Source organism: Chanos chanos, chromosome 8 (assembly GCF_902362185.1).
Source record: "Chanos chanos chromosome 8, fChaCha1.1, whole genome shotgun sequence".
NCBI lineage: Eukaryota > Metazoa > Chordata > Actinopteri > Gonorynchiformes > Chanidae > Chanos > Chanos chanos.
The window spans coordinates 11,284,187-11,309,436 of NC_044502.1; the positions used below are offsets into that span (position 1 = coordinate 11,284,187).

Here is a 25,250-nt window from a genome sequence, read left to right on the forward strand (position 1 = left end):
TATTAGTGTATTTTCTGATATGAGGCTTATGTGTTATTATATTTGGTACACTGTTGCTTTCGGTCTGGATTATTAATAGCTCATTAAGTCATTAAATCTTCTGTAAGATGTTAATCCCTATGCTGGGATCATACCTTTGTCTCAATCTGTCTTCCTTCTCTTGTCAGCACAGCCACACCCCTGCTTCAGTAAGTTTCACTTACCTACACTTCAGAATAAATTGCTTTTTAAGAGGAGTTTTAAAGGTGTGTAATGAAAACATTGAGATAAAGGAAGAGCGAATAAGCCACTTATTTGTCTCAGACCCAAACTACGGTAGGATAAACATAAGGACCATTTTTCTCATTTTGTGTTGAAATAATCCATACAATTTAAGCGACTGGAGAGACCGTAATATTTCATTTAGGTTTGTTTATTCAATCAGGCGTGAGTAGCCTGTTCAAAAGGCATATTTTCAATACAATAATCCCCACCACTCCCTAGTTACGATCACTCAAATTTCATGTCGTCTATTTACATACAGGTACACAGCACTAATTATCGTGCATTTACACAATACTTAAAATTCTAGGGTGAATGAAAAATGTTTGGATAAAACTGAAAAAAAAAAAAGTGAAAACAGGTTGCTCACTGTTTTGGTTACAGTGGCTTCTGAAATTGAACACTTTGGAGAACATGTATTTCATCGTAGGATTGTGAATTTCCTTTCTCCTCCAAACTTTGTAGTAGTTTGACCTTTGACATTTATTGATTATTGGCCTATTTGTTTGATGGGAAAAAAGTGTACTTAAATAGGTGAAGTAATCCAGGGCATAATATCATAATAAAAAGACTATGCACTGTGTATATAACGCAGTACTTCACATCATGTGGATTAAAAACTTCCATTTCAGGATTATTTATTCTGGAGGAGTTTTGTTACTCTATAGGAAAATCAGGCCACACTGTACTGAAGTAGTTTAATTAAAAAGTCTTTTAATGGACTTGCACGGTGATTCTGCTTCATTCATGGCTTATAATTCACTAGGTATGCCCTTGTACTGTAAGTGTTGGTTTGAGATCAATAGGGTCCCTCTGGAGAGACAGACACTCTTCCAGAGATGTGAGACTGAGAACAGCTTGTCATTTCAAGACTGAGGTGTAGGTAGGATCAGAGAGAGGCACCACAGTGTTGAGCTGCCAGCCAGTGCTGCATTGGTAGCTTTAGCATAAGCTCCAGTATGCCACAGATATAATGGAAACTCCACTTTCTCTCTGAAGATATAATAGTGAAGAAAAAAATCCTTTGGATTGCAAGAACACGGCAGTAATTCCATTTGGAGAAAGCTCAGTTCTGGTACAGGTATCACTGCAGTGATAGATGTTTACGACTAATGGGTCGTTTTTGACCCGACCACTCAAATCTTGCCTCTTTTTTTTTTTTTTTTTGGTACCAGCACAGCAAAACCAGTCAAATCCCTTTGACTTAGAAGGTGTGGTGGAATTGAGTATTTTAGGATTACCACTGGGGAAATCACTGTAGGTCTTCTCTTGATATGAACATTTTAAAAGTGAAAATGTCGAAGAACATGTTGAAGAGAAGAAGAAGAGATGGAGAGGAAGAAAAAAGGGACACAGAGCATATAGACCACAGTTCACATGACGGAGCAGCATTGGCAGGTTTTCCGTTTGGGCGTACCCTCCGCTTCGGCACGGCTAGGAGTCTGGGTTTCCGTCAGGGGCGTGGCTTTGGAGGACAAAAGGGGCTCTTCTTCAGCAGATGGGGTCTGCTGCTTGGCGGTGGGTTCTTTGACGTCTGTAGCTCCATCTAGGGGAACCTCCTGGAACTGGCCCGTTGCATCCTGTCCTGAAACCTCTGTGTCATCATCCTTTATGGGATCTGCTTGGGCTACCTCCTCTTCTCCATCAGCCCTGGGTGTGACGGAGGGTTCTGTTGTGGAGTACACTGGGACCTGGGAAGTTGCAACACTGCCCTCTAGTGTTTCTGCTTGGAGCTGGGCCTCAGAAATGTCAGAGACCTGTGCCTCCACTCCGCCTCCTTCACTTTTTTCTATCTCCGTTTCCATGGCATCTGCAGTATTCTCAGCGCTCTCTGTGACTTTGGTCTCCGTCTCCTCTGTCTTCTTCTCTGCATCTGCAGAGGTTTCTAAATGTGGCTCTACCTCTGTACTCTCAGGAGACTCCAGGCTTTCTGCCGGCACCGTTGACTCTTCAGTCTCATTGGCTGAGGGATCGGGCTGCTCGTCGGGGAGTTCATCTCCCTCATCTGTGATGATTACCCGCTCTGCTCGGATGACGGCTCCACAATCGTCATCCTCGCTAACGCCCTGCCCGGGTTCTGCCTCGGAGTAGCCTAGGAACGTGAGGGTAACAGCACCTTCCCCAATCCCCACACTGGCAGTCTGTTCACTGGTCAGGCCATTGGTGTGAGGGAGTCCATCCTGGTCTGAGGGATCGTGGACCTTTTCCCCTTCCACGGCACCATTAACAAGGGCCACATTTGTTGCTGTCTCCGCTGCTGTATCCGCGCCATTGTGGATCTGTGCAGATTCTTCTTGGGAAGACTGGCCGTCATCAGCATTCAGAGAGGCTTCTAATTCAAATGAAAAATAATGACATTCTAGAAAAACACTGTCACTCCCTGTCCAAAAGAGATAACAGAGATATGCATCACAAATGTCCAGATAACAAATGATCTTGGAAATAACTTACAAAGCTACATCACTCTTACCACCTTAAGGCTCTTCAGCTAATAAGGTACTGCAGAGGAACAGAGAGGAAAAGAAGCAAGAGATGGTGAGTGAAGCAGAAAGTAGCAACAGAAAACAGAGAAAGAGAGAGAAAAAGAGAGAGAGAGAGAGAGAGAGAGAGAGAGAGAGAGAGAGAGAGAGAGGAGAGAGGAGGACTTAGGGGTTCCACAAGTTCTTTAAAATACAGAATTCAGAATTATGACTGGTAGCAATTCTAGGAGGACTTGTGAAGTGAATGTGATGTTAGTAACACTCAGGATTTGATAAGCCAGAAAGAGAGAGAGAGAGAGAGAGAGAGAAGAGCAAATAGGACACTGTTTTAAAGACACTGCGGTGAATTCTGTACCTTCTCTCTCTATTTTCCCATTCTCTGTGATTTCTCCTGAGGGGGAGGACTCAGAATCTACAGCCGAACAAAACGATTTACACAAATTACACATTGCTCCAGGTTTTACTGTTACTACTCAATAGACGCATCCATAATGCTTTTTTCAACGGGACATGATTTAACATTAGCTTAATGAAAAAGGACAGTATTTAGATACTGTCCAAATTATAAAAGCAAAACAAAACTATAGATACATTAAGACCGTGTTAAAATAGGACAATTAAAAATGAAGTGATGGTTCTCCATCTCTTTATTTCAGTATAAGCAGGTACAGCACGGGCAGGAAGCGTGTGTGTGGAAGCATAATCTCTGACACAACGGTGTTAAAGGAGGAGTATCAGGGAACACGGTTGCTCTTAATTTCAGACACAAATACAGGTGTGTCTATTCAGACAGATAGCATTCACTCACCTGCTGCCACTTCCTCTGCACCTGCATCACCCTATCAAAGAGAAAAAAAAAAGAGAGAGAGAGAGAGAGAGAGAGACGGAGGGATAAGGTTAACCAAACGCTCTTTGACATAACATTTCACACACACATACACACACGCGCGCGCGAGCGCTGTTTAAACTGCCGCGCTGTTTGTGAATATTTCATGGCTGTTTGCAGCCAAGTGCGACACAGGTCCTTTCAGGATACTGTCAAAGGCCTGGATCCCATTGGTCTATTGTCAGATCTCAGGACAGAAACACTCTAGACATGACGGAAATTCATTCAGATCAGGGATCAGTTCCTGTTCTTAACGTAATCTGACAGTTATCGGATGTAGCCATGCCTCAAAAAAATCACTCAGGTTTTTTTTTGTGTGTGTGCGTGTGTTTGTGACTAATTTAATGGTCATTACATTCAATTACCTACAAATTTGCATAAGTATAAATTCTCCTATTTCATCCCCTGCCAGCTGGGACTGTATCATCAAATTTTCAGCGGTCTGTTTTTGGTTCATGTGTTTGAAACCTTCCCTCAGATAAAAATGCTCATACCAACACAAACATACTATAGTTGCTGGTGTATTAACCACAAGGGGGAGTTACCAAGCAAACACTGAACATGCAGTGTAGTGTTAAGAAAATATAGTGTTCCCAATGTGATGGGCAGTTTCACAATTATATGTAATGGCCATATTTTCATCCTCTTCCTCATCCTCTAGCTGGTGGTTCTGTCTCACAGTATTTGCAAAGAGGATTGTTGCACCTGTTTTTTGAATCAAAGGAGCTTGATTTTAGCCCACTTGTTCTGAGAAGTTGAATTATTCGCCCAAACGATAATGAAAAAGCAGCATTGAAAAAAACTGTGAATATACTTTTTTTCAGGAATCTGAATCTGTTGTTATGAATCTGTTGGGTTCTGAGGCTGAACCTCTCTCGGGGTATGTCATTTGAGATGGGCATTCAGTTTTGGTACACATGGCAACCGTTCAGCCAGGAAAACAGCAGTTATACACAAACACACACACACACACGAGGACACACACACACACTTCTTTTTTTTCATATTTCAAAATCTTTGCAATAGCCTCTAACTAGGGCACTGTGTGGGAGTGGCAAGGTTATCCAGAAAAGAAAAAAAAAAGCCCGAACCCTAGAACTAGCTGTTACCACCTAAGTTATCTCTCCTCTTAAAAGAAATGACTCAATATTCTGAAGATATAAAAAAAAAAACCTCACAAGCTCACAGGCACAATCGATATGGAGTCCTACAAGTGGTTCATTGTTTTTTTATCTACACTCCCCAAATGCCAATGTTCCCGTCTCTGATTTTTGTTTCTGTTACAGAAGCGGTTGGCATTCAACATAATACACGGGGTACAGCGTATACCAAAGACTATTAAGGTGGAATGCGATTGAACTTCCGGAACAGTCTGGTATGATTGTTAAGTAGTTAAGGTTAGGAGTGAAAAAGTGCCTATTTGCTCATCAGTGACTACTAAATACAGCAAGTGATGGCACACAGCAAGTAATGTGTTTAGCAGTACAAATGCACATGGAAGGCCTGGACAGCACATAAAGAAAACATTTAAATGAAGCCATTACTCAAAAATGTGGAACAAGAAGTTGACTGAACAGTGTAGGGCTAAGTTAAACTATAGGGGGCGATTTAACGCCTGGGAACGTACTCTCTGTATGTGGCTGGCTGAAAATGACCTGTAATTGCATCTCACCTTACTGTTGCCTTGCACACCTCCGTTTGAGTCGTTTACAGCAGAGTCATCCTTCATATGCTGCTGCTGCTTCTCCTTCTCCTGGGCTCCACGCTCTGTCTCTGACTGCAACCTTATACACACACGCACGCACGCACACAGACACAAACACACACACACACACAGACAAACACACACACACACACACACACATACACACGCACGTAACACACATGCAACACACACACGCGCGCAACACACACACACAAATACATACGCGTGCACACACACACACACACACACACACACACACACACACACACACACACACAATCTTTTATTTGGTTTTGAAAATATTAAGCACATGTGTCTCCAATTCTTTTTGGGACATCAGATAATACCAAGGCATATCTTTAACAGGTCAACACCACACCAGGCTCACTGATTCCTGGTGAGATACCTTCAAAGCCAACACAAGGGTGTGTCTCAAGGGTTAGCGGGCAGCTGGATAATGTAACATTTCAATCAACAGCTAATTAAGGCATGAAACAGCACGCAACACAAGTCTCCAGTCAGTTGATTCAATTCATTACACATTCCTTTAGTCAGCCAAACAAACTCAGAAGGGCAAGAGCCAACACACAGCTCTCAGACGGCCTTCGAAACGCGGATTTAAGAACCTCTCATCCCCGCAGGTTATCAGCCAATGACTTAATCCAACTGGGTCAGAATTAAAGTAAATTAATAATAAAAAAAAAAAGAAGAAGAAGAAGAAGCTGTCTGTCTCGCTTTGATGTTAATGAACAGAGGGTGTGAGAGAGAATGTAAACGTCAGAGGGTCAGGAGTCTTACTTCTCTATACGTGCTTCCATCTCCTGAGCCTGTGGCCCCCACAGCGGCGAACGGGGCCCTGAGCTGTCGGGTGAAGTGGGGGGGCCTTCCATCAACCACTGGTCCCTCAAAGATTTCCTCTGTCAACCGGAGCAAACGGAAGAGATGAAAAGTGAACAACTGATGAACTCGACATTTAGTCCGAGCTTTCATTTTCCTCGCCGAGGTCATCCGAGAACACGAGTCTGAGTGGACTTTACAGCAGGTTTATCGTAGTTTGGCGTAACGTTCGGAGGAATACAATACCACAAGGTCGTTTCTGATATTGAAAGGATTTATCTTTACATTCCTATACGGTATCAACGGGATGTCGTGACCTTTGTCTGCAAGACGCTACGACCTTGCTGTCCTTCCATCCCAGCATGCCTCAGATTCGGTTTCTGTTTGACACCAATTCTTCTCCCAGGAATGTGCAGAAAAAACTCCCTTCCTGTTAATCCTTCCCCCAAGATGGACAAAGTCCTTGCCAAATTCCTGTCCCATAACAATTCCAATTTCAAGACAAGACAGATCCTAAATCAAGAATGGTTACACTTTAGGACCAATTTCAATCGAGCAACTGCGACGGAAAGTGAATAAATAACAATAAATAAATATTTAGCGCAAAGTGGCATAAGACCCCTTCACTATCAAATTTTCTTTTTTTGGCTGCGTTCTTTTGTTTCATAGTTGTGGTTTTTGATACTGATTAAGCAGCAGGTGCCATAACAATTTGTTAAGTTTACACATTGAATTTAATCTCCTTATTTTTTGCTGAAACACCAAACAGCAAAGTCCTATCCACACTGTAATACAAGATACGGTGACTGACGTAATATTTCAGAATGACATTGAGCAGGGCCGAGAAACTTTAGATAATCTCTTGTGTAAATAACAAGCAAAGGCTGGCTTTGAAGTCTCTTTGCTCAGGACAGTTGTGCTGCTTGACGCTTTGCGAGGACTATTACACCACATAGCTAGAGAACATCTTTGTGTTTTTCTGGGAGGTATTTTCGAATATTTTTTGACACCAAAACAGTTTAAGCTTTTCATAGAATAACATGTTTCAGGTTTCACAGCATACAACAACAGGCAACAACAGTCTGTTTTTCTTCGGTGTTTGTCGTTATCTTATCTCGGCCGTGATCATGTAAAAGGGAAAAAAAAACCCTATTTACCAGAAAACACCCTAAACTGACCCTATACATGCGCAGTTTCCGCTGCTGTAGTTTTACCACAACCGATGAGGTTACGGGTAAAGGTTTTAGTCCAAACCTCAACAACATCGCTCAAACATCAGGCCCTGCTGCCACACGGAGAAGATACGTGCGAAAAAAACGAACACAGCCGGTGCATCTGAAAAAAATGTACACGGTCAGTCAGATTTTACCCTCCCCTGTGTACACTTTATTCATTCCATTGCTGTTAAACAAGGGTCTCTTTCAGTGGAGACGCATAAGCCAGTAAGGTATCTACGCTTTGCAGCAGGGTTTGCAAAAACCACCCCAGGGTTACATCCTTCAACACAGGAAGTGTACTTTTTAACACCTAACGCTTTTAGAACAGAGTGCTGTGCCTAACAGCTGCTGAGGGGAAACAAGAACCAGGAGCAACGACTTGATAACGCGGTCTGCGCAGTACGACGCGGTCTGCGTCTGCGTCTGAAGAGACGTGTCCCTTCACCTTTAGCCGACCGCGTCCTGCGGTGATGCAACGTGTCACATACTCAAACTCTCACACACATGCTTATAAAAACTGTAAACAGACCAAAAGAATTAGCCTTGAAGCTGTAAAGGGGTCTGACTCAGAGCCCGAAGCCGTAGGAAGGGGGAACGCCAATCTGGAAACGGTGTGAAAACAATGGAGGGAGAAGCTTGGCGCAGAGAGAATGTAAACACACACATAAAATCATTACAGGGGAGGAAGGCTAATCTCTAGCCTCACTGGTGCAGCTGCCAGTTTCAGGAAGGGTGTGCGTGTGTGTGTGTGTGTGTGTGTGTGTGTGCGTGCGTGCATGTGTATGTGTTTGTGTGTGCGCGCGTGTGTGTGTGTGTGTGTGTGTGTCTGTGTGTGTTTATGTGCATGTACATATTTGCCGCCTGGAACAATCTCTCAGCATGAAGCAGCTCTGCATAAGATAACATGGAGGTAAAATGTTGTTTTTCATAATAAGATTAACTCTAACAAAGGCATGTTCATTCTAAATGAATGTCTATGAGTCTGCAGAATCTGATCTGATCTGATCTGCATTTCATATTTGCAGACGAGTATGGGTTTTTGTGAATGCGTGTCTGCGCGCGTGTGTATGTGCGTGTGTGCGTGTGTGCGTACGAGTGTGTGTGTGTGTGTATCCGCAACATGTCATCTTTAAAACCGTCTTCCCTAACAGCATCCACAGCTGTGAAATTCCAGGCTGCGCTGTAACACATTTGGCTGGAGCGGTGCTCTCACGTGGCTGACCCAGGTGAGATGGGGAAGAGGTCACATCGCACCTTGAGCTGCTGCAGTCTCAGCCTTTCCTCCTCCATTTCTCTCCGCGCTCGATCCTCCTCTTCCTGGAGTCGCCGCTTCTCCTGAGAGATGGAAAAAAAATAAAAAAATAAAAAACCAACAAATTCACAACATGCATAAGCAGCACTTCTCCTTCTGTGAAAAAAAAACTCTCGATTTTTTTTTTTTTTTTTTCGGAAAAAGATTTTATTTCGATGTGAAGCCCGATTTGAAGAATTCGCATTTGCATACAGTTTCCCAGCTGAGGTAGTTCTGTCAGTCATTTCCATCTAAATATAGACCACGTGCATTCCATAACCAGTGTCATCGTTTAATAAGCGCTGTGAAGACTCTTTGATTTGAGAGGGTACATTCAACGCTCTGTGAGATTTTAAGAGTCAGTTCGCAACACGTAGCCCTGCGATAACAAACCGACAGTGATTTGGCCATTTCACCTTTATTATATACCGGCGTCACAGATATGTCGCAACATCACCCTAAGCCACAGAGCTGCATTTCTTTCTCTACTAACATCTAGCCGTTCGGTCTGAGAGATCAATGTTGTGATACAGCTCCCCATTATGTCGCCTCCTCTCCTCCGCCCCACTGTAGTGACATAAAATGGCTGAATGGGTCAAAACAGGCTGGAGACAGCTGTTGCTATATCACTTTCATCCCTCCTGTCACCTTTAGATCAGTAGATCAGTGGTACACAGATTAACGGTTATATAAGAGCAGTTGGACGGGGCGTTAAAAGCGCGTTAAAAGCCTCTCTCTTTGTCTCAGTGAGACAGCAGTGGCTGTTTTGGATCCTGGTGTAATCTTACCGGGCGAGAGGAGGCTGTGGCTTCACCACATTGCGTACACATTGAATAATTCAGCGGCCTTAGACAGCTTAGTGAACACAGCTCACAGAGTGGGTGTGTGTGGGTGTGTGTGTGTGTGTGTGGGTGGGTGTGGGAGTGAGAGAGAGAGCAAGTGTGTATCTACGGATAGTGGATGTGATAGATGCCAACCTCTTGACACAACAGTGATACAATTAACCAAGCACTTTCAATGTTCTCCTTTCTTTATGGCCCAGTGTATTGCTGATGTAAAAAAACATACATTCATTTTTCTTCCAGTTACACTCCCATTTAACGAGAATATGATAAGAACACATGCACCGAGAAACTTACCGCTATAGCTTGCAGCCTCTGCTGGTACTTTACCGCCTCGTCCATATTGAACCTGTAATACAGTAATAAACAGGGGTTGGTTTCGTTGAAAATGGCTTCTTGTTTCTAATGACATTAAGAGTTGATCTCATCTAAACAGAGGTGCTTTGTGTACCATCAACAACACAGACAACCATAAGCTTTTCCACGCCAGAGCTAACTTATCTTTGGAATGCTTCTTGATGTTGAGCAGTTTGCTTTGAAGTTTGAAGTAAGCAAACGTTTGCCTCGAGCACCAGACTACAGAGGAAACCCCCGAAGCTGCTTGAAGATGTTACAGTTCTGTGCAAGGTTTGTTTAGCGAAAGCTTCCAAAAAAAAAAAAAAAAAAATTCCAAAAACATTAAACCCATTGTCTCGCTATTCTCTGGCCTTTTGTGTGTGTGATTACACAATCCATATTTCAAAACAGCCCCTCTGCCCCGCAGGATTAACAGAAAACACATTCCTCAGAAGACGGCACCTCGCCCCGACTTAACGATCTGTGCCGTTAGTCGTCAACGCATGTCACATACAAGCACGTTGACAGAGATAGCTAGGACCAGGAAAACACACTCCTCCAACGTGAGGTGAACAACACAAACCTCCGCCTCCACTCCCTCCGACCATCCCCAGGGGAATACAGCGCGAACAGACCCGTGGAGCGGTTGTCTTATGCAGTTGAACTTTTTTTTTCGGCTGTCGGCCTGGGAGTTTTTGTATTTTAAAGTGGCGCCTTGGTGAATCTCTCAGAGGAGTAAAACGTTTGCATCCTAAAGCGCCGTGGCCTCTCTGGCAGCGGAGGGCCCGGGGGAAAGGAGCCTGAGGCATCCCAAAGGAACGTTTGAATCCAGTACTCACTGGAGAAGACAATCGTTCAGTCGGCTGGAGAGGAGAGGGCTTGCATAGCCGTGCAGATCACAGATTAAGCAGTGAATAGAGTACGCATATTCGCTTTTTTAAAAAATTCTTTCAGAACTCTGTGCCAATAAATACAGTATTGCGCAAAAACACAGTTCATAGCGGATCTATTTTGAGGGGCAATGAAGCAAAAAGAGAACAAGGGATGTTTTGACACGGTTCTTGAGGCTCCAGGACTTGTTTTGTGTAGATAGTCATAAGATCAGCATGCTGCACACCAAATGAGCCCTAAACACCTAAATAGAGGTAGCCTCAATGGCGTCTCACATCCCTTGAGTGTGAGAAAGATCAATGCTAGCATTAAGAACAATTCGCGCACAATTCTCTCCTCATGGCTGATGGACGGCTTCCCATAGACCACGGGGGGGAAAACACTAAGTCTCACCAAAGCTTTCACAGAGAACTTAACAGAGTAAAACACCACAGGGTAAACAAAGTCTTTGACGATGTGCACTCTTGAAGTCTTGGTAGAAAATTCTGCCGTAATTAGTAATGGCACACGTTTGAGTGTCTCCCACCAGGAGTAAAGAAAGAAAGAAAGAAAGAAAGAAAGAAAGAAAGCTAGAAAGAAAGAAAGATGTTCTTAAAGAGCTAGATATGGCCTCCTACTTGGGTCAGAATCCCCTTCAGGCTCAAGGTTGCCCACCCCAGTCGTTGCTATGGCAACATGCCCTCCACAAAGACACATAAAGGAACAGCATGGTCTCTGATGGCAACGTTCTGTATAATTTGTGCCTTGGGATCTCATTCAAAGATGTACATGTACATTGCAAGCTCTATGTGACACAGTCCAGTCAAAGGGTAATGTTGGAGAAACTCTTTAACAGCGAGGCCAGTTGTGTGGGCAACAGGAGATTATGTGCTCATATTATTTCTCGTTCTGCGCGGTCGATACTACCAAAGCTCTTAGCTAAGCAGCGCACAAGGAAACAATTCTCACAGGTCTCGTCTATTCTCACAGCTGGCATGGCTACAGCGCAAATACTCGTTCTGGTTTGGCTTGAAAGAATGTATATTTACCCTGTGGGAAACCATGAGAGCTGTAAAGAATCTGTGGGAGGAGAGAAGATGGGAGCTAAAGGGAAAATACATGCACTGAAAATACTCCAGCCAACCTAGGATTGATACTCCCAACAAACACACTTGTTTACTGTCACACACTGACTGCTTAAAGTACGTGGCCTTGCCCAGAATTTGCTTATTACCTGTTACATGAACACATACCGTGCATAACACCCCAGAGAGAAAGATTACACACCTGCACAAACAAAAATACACACATACATAGGCTCGCACATGCGCATGCGCATGCACACACAAACATTTAACAGTGTTGCTGAGCAACGAGTCATGACTTAAGTATGTCACTGCTTACGTATGTCAAGATGAATGCCGTTCTATTTCGATTGCTCTTTTGACTATGCATTATATATGTATATGGAAGTTTTACCTGCCTGCCTAGGTGTGTCTGGACAGGTTTTGTAAAGTATCAGAGAACAACACAGGTAGTCTCTTTGATGAAGAGGGTTAAACTGCTATTACAACTCTCTCTCTGATCATTAGATGAGCTGTATTACCTCACTTGGTACCAAGGAAGAGCAGGACATGCGAGGACTAGTCTGAATGATCAGTCTAGTGCCAAGACTCTTAAGTCACTGCTAGAGAAGATTCGCCCCTGGTTGTGACACTTCTATTTCACTCAGCAAAAATGCCCAGTTGCTTTGACAGCTCAAGTTTCCAAAATACAGGCTATGTCAAAATTATGTATGGAAAGAATGGCAGTTCTCAGGCACAACTTCAGATGTCTGCCGTTCTTTCTTTCCTCAGTTACACTACAATATATGCTGCCAGGTAAGTGTCAGTACAGGAGCAACGGATTCAACAAACCAAGACACTGCTAACAATGACTAAGATATGCTTTTCTGAAAAAAAAACAAAAAAAAAAAACAAAAACAAAAAACAGAGGTTTGTATGAAAACTATAAACTGTATGAAAAAAATGGAAAATCGAAAAACTCAAGCAAACGGTATGACTGAGTAGGACTTGTAGAAGCGGCCTCCGGGGAGAAACAAAGAACGACAGAGGTCACTTTGAAAGAGCCGGTAGATATCGACAGCTAGCGCAGTTTGCTATTCAGTACACATAAGCACATGAAAAAATAGAGATTATGGAAGTATCTCAAGTTTGGCCTGAAGTGAATGATGACATAAGTAAGACAAGTAGAATTGAAAAGTGAGTGTAGCCATGTGAGGTTTGATGTGGTTAATCCTGCTCCGCTGGCACATCACGACACACTTCACGGCGCTGCATGCTTTCTGCTCCATTTCCTCTGGATTAGCAGAGACAGGGACCAGTTTTTGCCTCCATCCTCCCTCTAACTCTACTTCTCAGTCGTGAGCGAGTGCCATGGCCACGCTCACGCCTCACAAAAGTATAACCCTGTTCAGCCGTAGCCTGCTCATATCGCTACCCTCCAAAAGTACTGTCTCGCCTTATCTCTGGACACTATCTACTCGCATTAGCAATAGCAGCGGGGTACACTGCTGAACTGTTACATGCTAATGCGAATAATATATGAATCACAGCATTGGTTGCCTTGGTGATGGAATCTCAGTTTTTATTATACTTTTGCATACTTATCTTTATTTAAACAGGTGTTCTTTTTTTCACCCCCAAACCGTGTAATAAGTGTTATCGCACTGTGTCTCTAGGTGATTTGTTATCTGGGTAACTAGCGCTGTAGGTTGTCCTGTTTTGGACATGCAGCGCGATGGTGAGTGACTCCTAAAGGAAGCTGACCGTTGTGTTCTTGCTGAGCCCAGGGTGTGATTTGTCATCACGGCACCTGGGGCACCGAAACCAGAGCAGCCCTGAGGGAGGATGCGCGCGTACACTTCACTAGCCTTGACGGCTAGCTGAAGAGGAAACTGTACTGGAAGTGTGAACCATTAACTATGTGAATTATTCACGGAGTCCTGCACTTGACTGAAAGTGTGAAAAAGACTGATTGTGTTTTGAATGACAACGGGAGTGAATGCTTTTCGAAGCAATGAGATGCGCAATCAGTGAGAGTGGAGAGATACACTCTTCCTCCAGCACATGATGAATTCAGTCATCTTCATCTTCATTATCTGGCTCATGAACGCTGGAGAGAGGTAGGTGCAAACTGAGCATTGCTGATAATAAAAGCAAAGGGCAAATAACTGAAGGTTGGTTAAGACATACCAGATATTCCTGTATTCTCAAGAAAGCCCTCATTAAAAACATTACTAAGTTATCAAATCACTAGTCACATCCAACCAATGTGGTGGTACAAAATGAACGGTTAGCCAGAATGTCCATAGAAAATTCTGGTCTACAAATTCCACATTTCCATAGGCCTAAAGGTCTCTAGTCTCCTGCAGCGCAAGACAACTGAAATGATGACAGAAAGGAATGCGGTGGCTGGATAAACTCATGGACTTTCATTGCCCTTTCAAACAGAGCAACTATTTTCATTCTTACCGAAACACATTTTCACAGACAACCAGCCTGTCTTTTCACATCACCTATTGTGTGAGTTTATACTGGCTGATTAGACTGTTGTAGAGTTAGACAATTCAAAAGCGTTTTCATCTTGGGAATTACACCTTCAACAGAGCTTTGGGGCTCATATGTCCTCATTCTTTCTTTTTCTTTTTTTTTTTTTCCTGCTTTACACAAAATCACTTTGAGTCATAGCACTTCTTTTCAGGCATCCATTCATGTTTCGTTTCTCTGCAGGACTGGGACAATAATGTTTGGGATGAAAGTGTGGCTGGCGCTTTCAAATCCACTGCAGTGAAGCTAATAGACCTTTGTGGTGCAGCGCGTATGTGTGTGCGTGCGTGTGTGTGTGTGTGTGTGTGTGTGTGTGTGTGGGGCCGGGGGGATATAAGCGGAATTTGAAACGTTTAGTAACACAGCTGCAACAGTGTCTGGAGAGGTCTCCAAGAGTGACAGGGTGGACAGGAGCAAGTGAAAACACAGCATTCCATGGAGGGTATGCCCGTGTGTGAGTGTGTGTGTGTGTGTGTGGAGCTACAGTCAGAGTACCATTGTATGTGTATGCAAAAACAGCAGCAAGTATTTTGCATAAGACCATAGCAAGGAAAAACCTACATAACCAAGAACCTACATAAATATCTATATTCGTTTTCACACATTAAACAGTTCTGTACAATTAATATTTCTGGAATTTAGATGTGTAAAATAAAAATCGTAGATCATTGACAAAAGCTGAAACAGGTCACATGGTTTCTTTCTCGGTCTCTGTCCACAATTACAAAATGATTTCTACTTAAAAGATCTCCTGAAACTCTTGCAAGGATTAGAATTCAACAGCTAGGCACTTCCTACTAACTCTGGTTCAAGACTTCTCATTAATGGCACCTAAGAGCTCCTCGTTACTGTAACTGCTCTCAGTACGTCTGTGAGACGACTCAGTAATATAGCTAACATCTCCCTCAGGACCACAGAGGTATCAGCATAGCAGCTGACAAGGGCCACCTCCCTGGGTCCTTACCTCCCTCCCTCTCGTTCTCTCTCTCTCTCTTGGTCTCTGTGAGCAGAGACATTACTGAGCAGTGCAGGGAAGTCCAGGGTGGATCAATGCCCTCTCTGTCAGGTACTCCCTTAGGCTCAGAGCCCACACAAAAGCCCTTCTGTTCAGCCAGGAATTGGCCCTTTTCTGGGCATCCTTTAGTCTCTCCACTATATCCTCACCATAGTCACACAACACACACACACATACACACACTCGCTCCTCTGCGTATCCTCTGCCCTTCATCTGATACTTCTGTCAGGGAAATGGCTCATCGTTCAACAAAATACTGACAACTTTAGAAACATCAGAGAAAGTTCTCTGGATTGATAGAACGTATTGTTGGTTCAATGCATTGACAAGGACTAATCAAAAAATTTTTAACATGAGTCCTTGCGTGCCAGCAGGACTCCGTCCAACAGAGTATACTGTACACATTTCAAGGTCTCACATAAAAGTCAATTATCACACTGACGTCACCTTGTCAAACATGGCTTGTGTCAACCACATCAAAAAAGATATGGGTTTTGTCATCTCACCCCAAGCAATATGAAATATTCTTATCATCTTTCTTCAGCTGTAGACGTGTTAAGGAATATATTTATCTCCTGAATTACTATATGATGCTTATAACAATGATAATGGTGTTGTTATATGACTCCAGTAGGACTCTTTAAAGACAATGTGACAGACAACATGTTATCTCAAATCTACTGGGTGTGTTCACTTTCACTAGAGATAGGAATTATCTTTAGAAACCATCATCCAGAGTGTCTTGTAAAGTATATTCTGTGCATATTTTACCTGCATGACACAGATATAGCCTTCAGACAACACCAGGTCAACACGAAACATGATCTCATGTTCTGTGTGTCAGGAGGCAAAACCAAAACAGACGTAACCATTTCACCTCTCACTGACATGCCTCTAAACACACACACACACACAAACGTCCCCAACCTCCACTTTCCTCTGTGTGTGTGTGTGTGTTTCTGTGTTTGTTTATGTATCGTGTATGGTCACATAATTTCCTCACTCTGTCTTAAAGCTGTTTGGGACCCTCGGTTGAGTTTATGTGCCTATAAAAACAAGGGAACACCTGCAAGCGTGTCTGTTTGTCCAGACTCTAGTCCTTCGAGGAGCATCCGTTTCAATCATTTCAGAAAGGACTTGCCTCATGTTGTGTCTGACAAGATTTGGCTATAGCAAGAGAACACATGTTTCCAGAGGTCGTTAACAATGTACTGGAATGCAATGAGAGAGAGAGAGAGAGAGAGAGAGAGAGAGAGAGAGAGACATTCAATAGGTGAGGAAAAAGAGAACAAAGAAAAGAGGGTAGGTGAGCGTGCAGGTCCGGATCCTGGTTCCTCCGTCAACAGACAAATGTGCACAAATGTGTACATGGCAGAAAGGCAGAGGTTGAGTTAGTCAGCTGCCTGAGACGCCAAAGCAAACCGGCACGTGTCCACACTCGCTCCTTTCCCCTGCCTTTGCAAAGCTCGCTTCGATTTGTAAAAAGAAGCTCCCGGGCTAGGCTTTTTGTCCGTTTTCACAGCGTCTCTTGACGGTTAGAAGGCTTCGTTTTCAGTATCAAATAGCATTTAGAAGCTACGGTCGGAAAACAGTTTTTAAAAAAAAACCAACAACAAAAAAAAAAAACCCTTTGTCTGCAAGGTTTATCTGTATCCTTATCGGGTTTATCTGCGTCGAGTCCATGAGGTTGTTAAGGGTTTTGTAATATTCTGATAACATGAGAGTTTCAAATATACTCAATTTTAAAGAGAATGTTGCAATAAACCTCCAGTTAATGTGATAGATATGTTAGCACGAGACAAAGTTACTGTTATGTTTTTGTAAGCCAGTTATTTATTTCACAGCTAGCATGCATACTAGTACATCTGACTCATATCCAGGTCTATTTGACCTTAACCTCATCTCTGCTGTGAGGTAGACAACCTTCCCTGCAGCACTGGAGCACACAGCATTGTTGGCATTCAAAATCCAGCTACTCTGGCATTTACAAGCAAAGCTTTTTTCTTAGAGTGCATTTATCAGAGAGACTATATGACAGTTGTTTTCATTGTAGTCTTTAAGAGTATATTATTCATCTGCTGTTCTGATTCATTACGTGTAAACCCTTAGCATAGCCAGCTAATGCAACTGTCCTACATTTACTCGAGTACAACTGTAGTTCCGCGGATTGAACCTGTGACAATTTCAACAAAATCCTCTCTCTTATTCCAAGCAACATGGTCCATTTCCAGTGGCCCTGACTTGGGGGGGGGGGGGGGGGGCCTCTGAGTTTGACAATGGCTCAAACATTGTGTCTTTAAATTCCAGTCTCTATTAATTATAACTCAGGGTCTGAGAAAACTGCATTTACGTCACAGCTGCACAAACACATGTTTGTGTTACAGTATGATTAAGGACAAATTACATGTTTTGTCAACTGAACTACCATGTCATCTACACAGACCAATCACATATTTACATGAATGAAAAAAAATTATAACACTTTAGGCAATGATTTTGTATGCTTTAAGCATATTTTACTTTTATAATACTGTCATGACCTTCTCTAGCCTGTATAGTTATACCCCTACTGCTATTTTCTGCTTTTAACACACATAATTAATCTGACCAGCAAAATGTACATTAGTAATTTTAAATTCTGCTCCATAATATATATTGCGGAACTGTTAATGTAGCTGTCTTAACCTCTCTCTCTCTCCCTTTTCATTCTCTATTTCTCTGTCTCACTCTCATACACAGAGGTGCATGCACACACACACACACACACAAACACATACACACACAAACACACCACACACTAATACACACACACACACACACACACACACAAAGAGCCAAAGTAACATGCCATTACAGACAGGAAGGGAAGAGCCTTAGTCAAGGCCAGGAAAGCTTGTATTATGGCTCCCCTTCTATATCCCCTCCTCCCCTTGCTGGTGAATTGCCCAAAATCAGACTATTTTTCAGTCTGTGCTCAAACTGCCAGAGCTTGTCTCACAATTCCTCCAAGCTATGTTTGAAGATTCTAAAGCAATTTGGCCAAAATACCTTAACTCTCTCTACTGTTTAATTACACTTTTAAATCATGACATGCCCCCTTAAGTCTGTCGCGGTAATGTTTTCCTTGCTTTACGTTGATAACCGTAAAATTCTTGAAGGAAAATTTGCCAGTACTTTTCCTCTGTCATACTCTGTCACAACTCATCTTTTTTTGTTTTTTTTTCTTGAAAGTTCAGAGAGTTCTCGGAGAACTACTAAAACCCGTTTTCGTGTGATGTCCTACAACTATCATGCTCTTGAAATTTACGAGAGACTGAAATCAAGTTAAATGATTTTCTGAATATAATACCAACCCCCCCCCCCCCCCCCCCCAAAAAAAAAACCAACAATAATTCGAACTGAGGCAAAAAGCTATCTCAAAATTTATCTTTATCGACCCAAAAATTTAGAAATCGTAGACGAGCGCTATGTTACTGTACTTAGCGCCACAAGTATGACTTGAAACAAGTCAGCAGGAGGTAAGAAAGAGAAGAGGAGGCACCTGTTCAGACAAGCACAGACAAGCCTGTCTATGTATACAAACACCTTCTCCTTTTCAAAACCCCGTCATGGTGTAATAGAAAAGGCCCTGCATTCCTCACCTGGTTTAGCTCAGACATAAACACGATGACAAACACACCACACAACTGGATAACGTATAAACTTTGAGTGGTATCCTGTGATTATGGTTTAATGAATTACAGAGTATGAATAACAATCCATTGTGTATGCATCTGTTGGAAAGTGTGTTCTATTTCTCGGCCATGCAATTTTGCATCCGGCACCCCCCCTCTGTCTAAGGTGATTGAACTAGCCTCTTTCAATCTTAGAAACAATCAAAAATTAATTCAACCTTTTAAGTTTGCATGGTGCAGATATTAATTTTATCAGCGGAGCCGGGTCATTTTAAGCAGATCTAAATCACTCTGTTTATGTGGGCGGTTTACCATCAATTGTTTGAATTGTTCAAACAATTTCGCTTTCAATAAGTCTGCACATTCAAACCACTTTACCATGGTAAATCTGTAGGGGAGCATGCAATGGCTTGCTTGCTGTGGTTTACTGTGTCAGTGTCTGTAGGATTAGTGTTTTACTGAAACAGGTTTGGAGAAGAATGTGAAACTGGTGTGATCTAGTCTAAGCTCATCCTCGACTGTTATCATGATTGGAAACGGTATTACTCAGGAACATTCCAGTAACTCAGCCCCATAGTGAAATAAAAAAAAAACAACTGTTGTGTAAATTTAGCAGGGAACATTCACTTTTACAATAAATTCCTACATAGTTATTTTAATAAAAGGACACAGTGACAGACATTCTGGGAAAGCACTGATTTCTGAGAACCCACAGGTGGTAATGCAAATTTCAGTTTGTTGTGTTGATATAAATTATAAAGAGTAATGGGCTGATAATTAAAGGAAATTAAAAACTAAATAAATAATCCTCAATGGATTACTGTAGCCCATCAAATATTTCCGTAATTTAGAAAACTACGCCACTAAAACAATCCAAGTGTTCTGCGTTTTTAGGAGTTACATCGGTCCTCATACATATGCAATTCCGTCTGACATTTTAAAATATGTTTTCCTATGCAAATAACTATCATTTTTTGTTTGTTTATTTTTGTTTTTTAACTATTAATGCATGTCTCCAAATTAGAATAATATGCCCGCAATGGTTTGTAAAATGGCTGAGTCACCTCAAATCCCGGAGAGGACAGTTACTAATGTTTAACACTGACTTTCCTCTTCATTGCCCTTCAGCAGGCTGGGACAGGGCGAAAACAATCCAGTCAGGAACAAGAGAGAGAGATAATGCTAACATGTCGTTGCTGAGAGTCACTCAAAATGCAGTTATGTAATGTCGCTGTTCGAAAGACCTTTGGCATGTCCTAACTTTGGCGAAGGTAACTGTTTAACTCTCTGATGGTAGCTTGCATCTGTTTGGATTAGGGCACCGAATACTGTGGTCTCAGGTAGTGTGGAGACAGACAGTTTTAGCCTTGGTTGGGGCCTGTTTGTGAGTGGACATGTCTGTCAAATTAACCCTGAATTCCTCAGCGCTGTGATTATTTTGAAAGCCATTAAAAGGCAACTTAAGCTGTGTAACTGTTTCTCTTAATGTGAGTGATTTTTTTTTTAAGCTCTATTTTAGACGAGAGTAAACCTAACCATATGTTGATAGGGTGAGAGGTCAAGGGTTAAAACAAAGTCATCACTGATATGTTTCAGCATGGAGGCGTGTATTGAGGACTTCCATAACCTGCTAACGCAGTTATCAGACGACTGGGGTGGAACAGAGGTCAGATTGCTTTAATTTTATACCAAAGTCCATAAAAACAGTAATCGACACACACTTAAAATACTTCTCCGTGAACTAAATTTAGATAGAGGCAAACACAATGAGCAATAAGCGTTATGGTAAATAAACAGTCACTGCAAACTGCAGGTTTGTCCTTTATGACCCCTCAGAGAATGAAAGATGTAAGTCAAAATTATAAGAGCAACTCAAGATGTCCACAACACTACTGAAGGCTAATTCTAGGCATTGTTCCTGGCTACAAGAAGTGTGAATGAAAACCCACTCAGTCGCACAAAAATACTAGCCTGACAAAAAGTAAGGTCTGTCTCAACCAGTGCAAATGTCATCCAACAGGAATCCTCCCAAAGGAAAGGTGAAATGCAAATCTGAGGCTGGTGTAAATGAAGGAAATATCATTAACCACAGTTTCCTCATCTGTCACAAAGGGATGGCTCACCAATAAGCAGTAACTCTCAATACTATTTACATATATCAGTGATACGAGTTTTATTTCAGTATGTTCCATCTCGGTTCTCAGAGAGCTCTTTAACCATACACAGGGTAAGTCCTAAAAAAAAAAAAAAAAAAAAGACAGATCTTTCTGAAAGGAAAAGTATTGCGTCGTTTATCATCCACACAGCGGGCCTTTACACAAAGCAAAACCAAACCGGAAGGCAATTACAGCTTTGTATAGCTCCGTTAAACAAACCTCGCGAGTTGTGATTTATAACAGGGAAGGCCATCAAATAGCCTGCATTAGTTTCCTGTGTCAAGTGGGCTGCATTTTTATCAGACCGTAATGGGACAATAATGACGGAGGTCCCCCTGAATACTAATCTATAGCACAAGGGATTTGCCCAATCTGAACTTGTCATGTCGGTGCTCCAGTAAATTATAACTGATTAAGCAGTGTGTAAAACACCGTCCCGTAATGTGTGTGATAGTAAGAGAGGGTTAACTATTCAGGGTGTGTTGCACAGACAGAATTAGAAACATTCCCAAATCGGCCAAAATAATAACTCCCACAAATTCTTGCGGGCAGTGATGAGAAAGAGCTGCTCAACTGCGTACGTTTAAGTCAATAATGTTATTTGTCTGCTTTTATCACGTGCCTGCTTTTCCCAGGCATGGGTAAACAAACGTCCTATTGGTAGCCAATCATTCATAGCACAGGAGACTGGGAAATGCTTCAAGAACACACAAAGGGAAGGTTCAGCGTCTGGAGGGAGACCCACAGAGCAAACATGCTTTGGGTAAACTTCACGGAGCCACCGTACTCTCCACCCTCTCTGAGTCGTGCGACACGGTGCGAGTTTCACACCTACAGGCCTGGGCGGGGCTGCCAGATCTCACACAGCACACCAACAATTCCAATATAAGTTAGTATCAGTTCATATCACATTATATTGTGCCCTCATTTGCTCTTTTGACTTCCTCCCCCCCCCAGACATAATTAACAAATGCATCTTTAGTGTGCTGCAGGCATTTGGGCTTGAGGGTTTTTTTTTTGGTTTTTGTTTTTTCCACAAAACCCACATCCACTATAGTAGGTGCCTGTGTCATTGTGTAATAATCTATGTACCTTTGAATAAAGCAATTCTTCTTTGTAACTGGCAAGATATTACATTGGGATTAGCTAGTGAAAACATATAAACAGCAAAAACTGAAACATAATGATACTGAAAATGATTGAAACAGGAACCTTTACAATGAAAAGCCTTAAGAGGGTCATTGGCTTCACCAAGATCCCAAAAGTATATGTTCTTTTGGCCTGGAAAGCAACAAAGTTGTCAGTTAGACAGGCTATTTTTCTTCAGGATGTATGTGGGTGAAAGCATAGCGTCTCTGTTGCATTGAGGAATTTCCCTCCAGCAAATTTCACATCCATCATCAGGAACTTTGGATCACTCCATGGGACCATCACCAGACCACGCTGACTGAGGCCTTTCACTCTCTCTCTCTCTCTCTTTTTCTTTTACTCTCTCTCTGTCCCTTCCTCCTGTTCTGTTTCTGTCACTCCTTGTCTCAAACACTGACCCCAAAATCAGTTAATCATTGATTAATGAATCCCGGTATGTGAAGTTGTGGGGTTTCATTAGTGTTATGTGTTATTATCAGACGTGAACACGTCAAGGGACTTCTGAAGCATTGTATGTGCTGTAGATGGTAAACTGCAAGGGAAATCAATAAATGTCTTTAGAGAAATAGACATGTGTTATGATCTCTTCAGAGTTTGTCCCATGAGTTCTATTGTATTTATGACGTAACTGCATGTTTCCGTAAGCTAAGCAGTTCTTGTACGCACCAGACTTTTACGCTTTTTGTGCTGAGTTCTGTTGCATCTCCTCTCTGGCCGATTATTCACACAGTGAATCTAAAACACCATGGCTAGCTTTGTTAACCATGACACTGCATTTACAATTCATTCAAATGATTTCTGTGCGAGTGTGAGTGAGGAAGTGTAGGCTATAGCTGATTGCGAACTTGCACTGGGAGCTTTGGTCAACCTCCAAGTATAAGATTTTTTTTTTCTGAGGATAAAAATGCATAATTGGAGCTCTTATTTGCTTTGGAGGGAGTTTGCTGTACCTTTACAGCCAACTGGTCTGCTTCATCTGTTCAGGAATTTACCACCCTGCTGCCTTAGTGGGGTCCCTGGGGTTACTAGCCAAAATTCCTATGGCCTGTTTCACTGCATTGACAATGCTTTGAGCTGCTTTATGCACCAACTGTCATGTGACGGACAACGAAACAATGAATTGAATAGCTCATCTATTTGTTGCCACGTGAGCAGTGAAATGCTGGTTGAGGTACTACAAACAGCAACAGGTACCCATGCAAGACAAAATTAATAAATTTTGAGATGACCTTTAATCGTGTTTTGCAGGGCATATACTTACACGCTCAATAATACTGAGTTAAAATTTCATGAATGTTTCGCTGACAGATCAGTAATTATTTATTAATCGAAAACTACTTGGCTAAATATTGCAATAAGACGACGTATAATTATACAGAACTTTACAGACAAACTGCATGTTTCCACTTCAGCCTCATACAATGTTCTCAAAGATAGATTTTTAAATCTGAAGTAAACAGAAGCATAATAAGGCATTCGTTTAGCGTATGCTCTTTTTTTAACGTGTAACAGCTTAACAACCTTCAGAGTGACTAGTTAGTGGTATGTCACCAACAGAGTGTCAGTTTTCGTGTATGGAACACCTCATGAAGAAACTTGAAGTGAGAACTGGACAGTAACAAAGATTGCAGGGGAAGTTTCAAACTATAATTTCAAGCACTCTTACCTGATGCAACGTTGCGGTTATGCAGATATCCCGATGAACTGGTGTGAAAAAATAGCCTACCGACCGCGTACCTTCCTTTAGGTGAGATACGATACTGCGATCAGGAGATCGCGTACAAACATACGCTCACGCGTTTCAAACCTTCCAGATCAAAAATCGTTTCAGCCAGAGCACCTGATCCGTGCTGTCCAACTTAAAGAAAAGATAAAAAGTGAACGCAGGTGAAACGTAGGGTACAATATAGTTAAATTGCTCGTAAGCGATAAAATATCCAACTTTTCTGGCTGTAGCCGATTAAAACAAAAAGTGTGTCAAATGTAGCACACAGTATGACGGCCTATTCTCTGTAAACTTTGTCCACGCTGTTACCTCGCTGTTAATAGTCGCTTTAATAGTCGCAGTGAGCCGATATCACAGTCCAGAAGCCAGTGTTCGCGCTTTAGGCAGTTACCTGACTCCAGTTCCTGCTGTGGGACCAACCTACCCACTGTGAGCGTCGCAGCTGGTCGTCGTTTGTAAAGAATGTGTTGTGCTCTGCTGTGCTGACTGTTTCAACATAGCCTACTAATGGTGAAGGGTGCAAGTATCGAGTATTTGCTTCAAAGTTTTGTGGTCAATAGCTTTTAATCGTATGTGTGATGGAAATCTCAGATAGTCGAGTTTTTTTATTAAGTAATCGTTGTTTGACTGCTACATTGATCATTTATTTAATGTTTTAATATAATCAGATCGTACATTAACATATGAAGTTACTAACTGTAATAATGATGAAGCCCGAGGAGCAATAACTGATTGTTTCAACCTCTGAGATGTAAATACTTTTAACGTCACTTATTTAAAAAAAAAAAAAATTCGCAACACCTTTGCTACGATTATACTGGTAATTGGAGTCAGACACTTGAGAGTCGCCATGCTTGTTCCGTCCCTCTTGTAAATGGTTAATAGTCCTGGCCCGTTTCGGTTCCAGTTTGTAGGCTATTCATTTTTTGTTCTGTTTTTTAATAAAACACAACCCATAAATTCTTCACGCTTGTCCAGATTCCCTAGGATTTTCAAGCAAATGCACTTGGCTTCTATCCGCAAAACATAAATAAAAATGGACAAATAACTCTGGTCTGACCCAGTTTGGTTTTCTTCAGAAATATTCATTGAAAGCCAAAACCTGGTGAAACTTGCAAGATATGCATACCTGTGTTTGCTCCCAAGTGTGGGAAGAGGGATTTTGGTCTTGTCACTGATACAGTTCCTCCTTTGTCC

The 25,250-nt window shown here is 42.1% G+C and overlaps 1 protein-coding gene across 2 annotated transcripts; it reads right to left on the reverse strand.

Moving 5' to 3' along the window:
• Positions 1-428: 428 nt before the first annotated feature.
• On the reverse strand, positions 429-24,458 carry palm3 (paralemmin 3). 2 transcript variants are annotated; one of them, XM_030782097.1, is made up of 9 exons: positions 24,363-24,458; positions 23,994-24,185; positions 9,817-9,868; positions 8,641-8,721; positions 6,131-6,249; positions 5,300-5,411; positions 3,550-3,580; positions 3,097-3,153; positions 429-2,593 (listed from the first exon to the last, which is right to left on the reverse strand). In XM_030782097.1, the coding sequence occupies exons 3-9, from the start codon at positions 9,859-9,861 to the stop codon at positions 1,635-1,637; spliced, it is 1,404 nt and encodes a 467-aa protein (XP_030637957.1). In that variant the 5' UTR covers positions 9,862-9,868; positions 23,994-24,185; positions 24,363-24,458; the 3' UTR covers positions 429-1,634. The 2 variants fall into 2 exon arrangements, with proteins under 2 accessions (XP_030637957.1, XP_030637956.1); XM_030782096.1 differs by having other exon boundaries at positions 23,994-24,458.
• Positions 24,459-25,250: the final 792 nt, after the last annotated feature.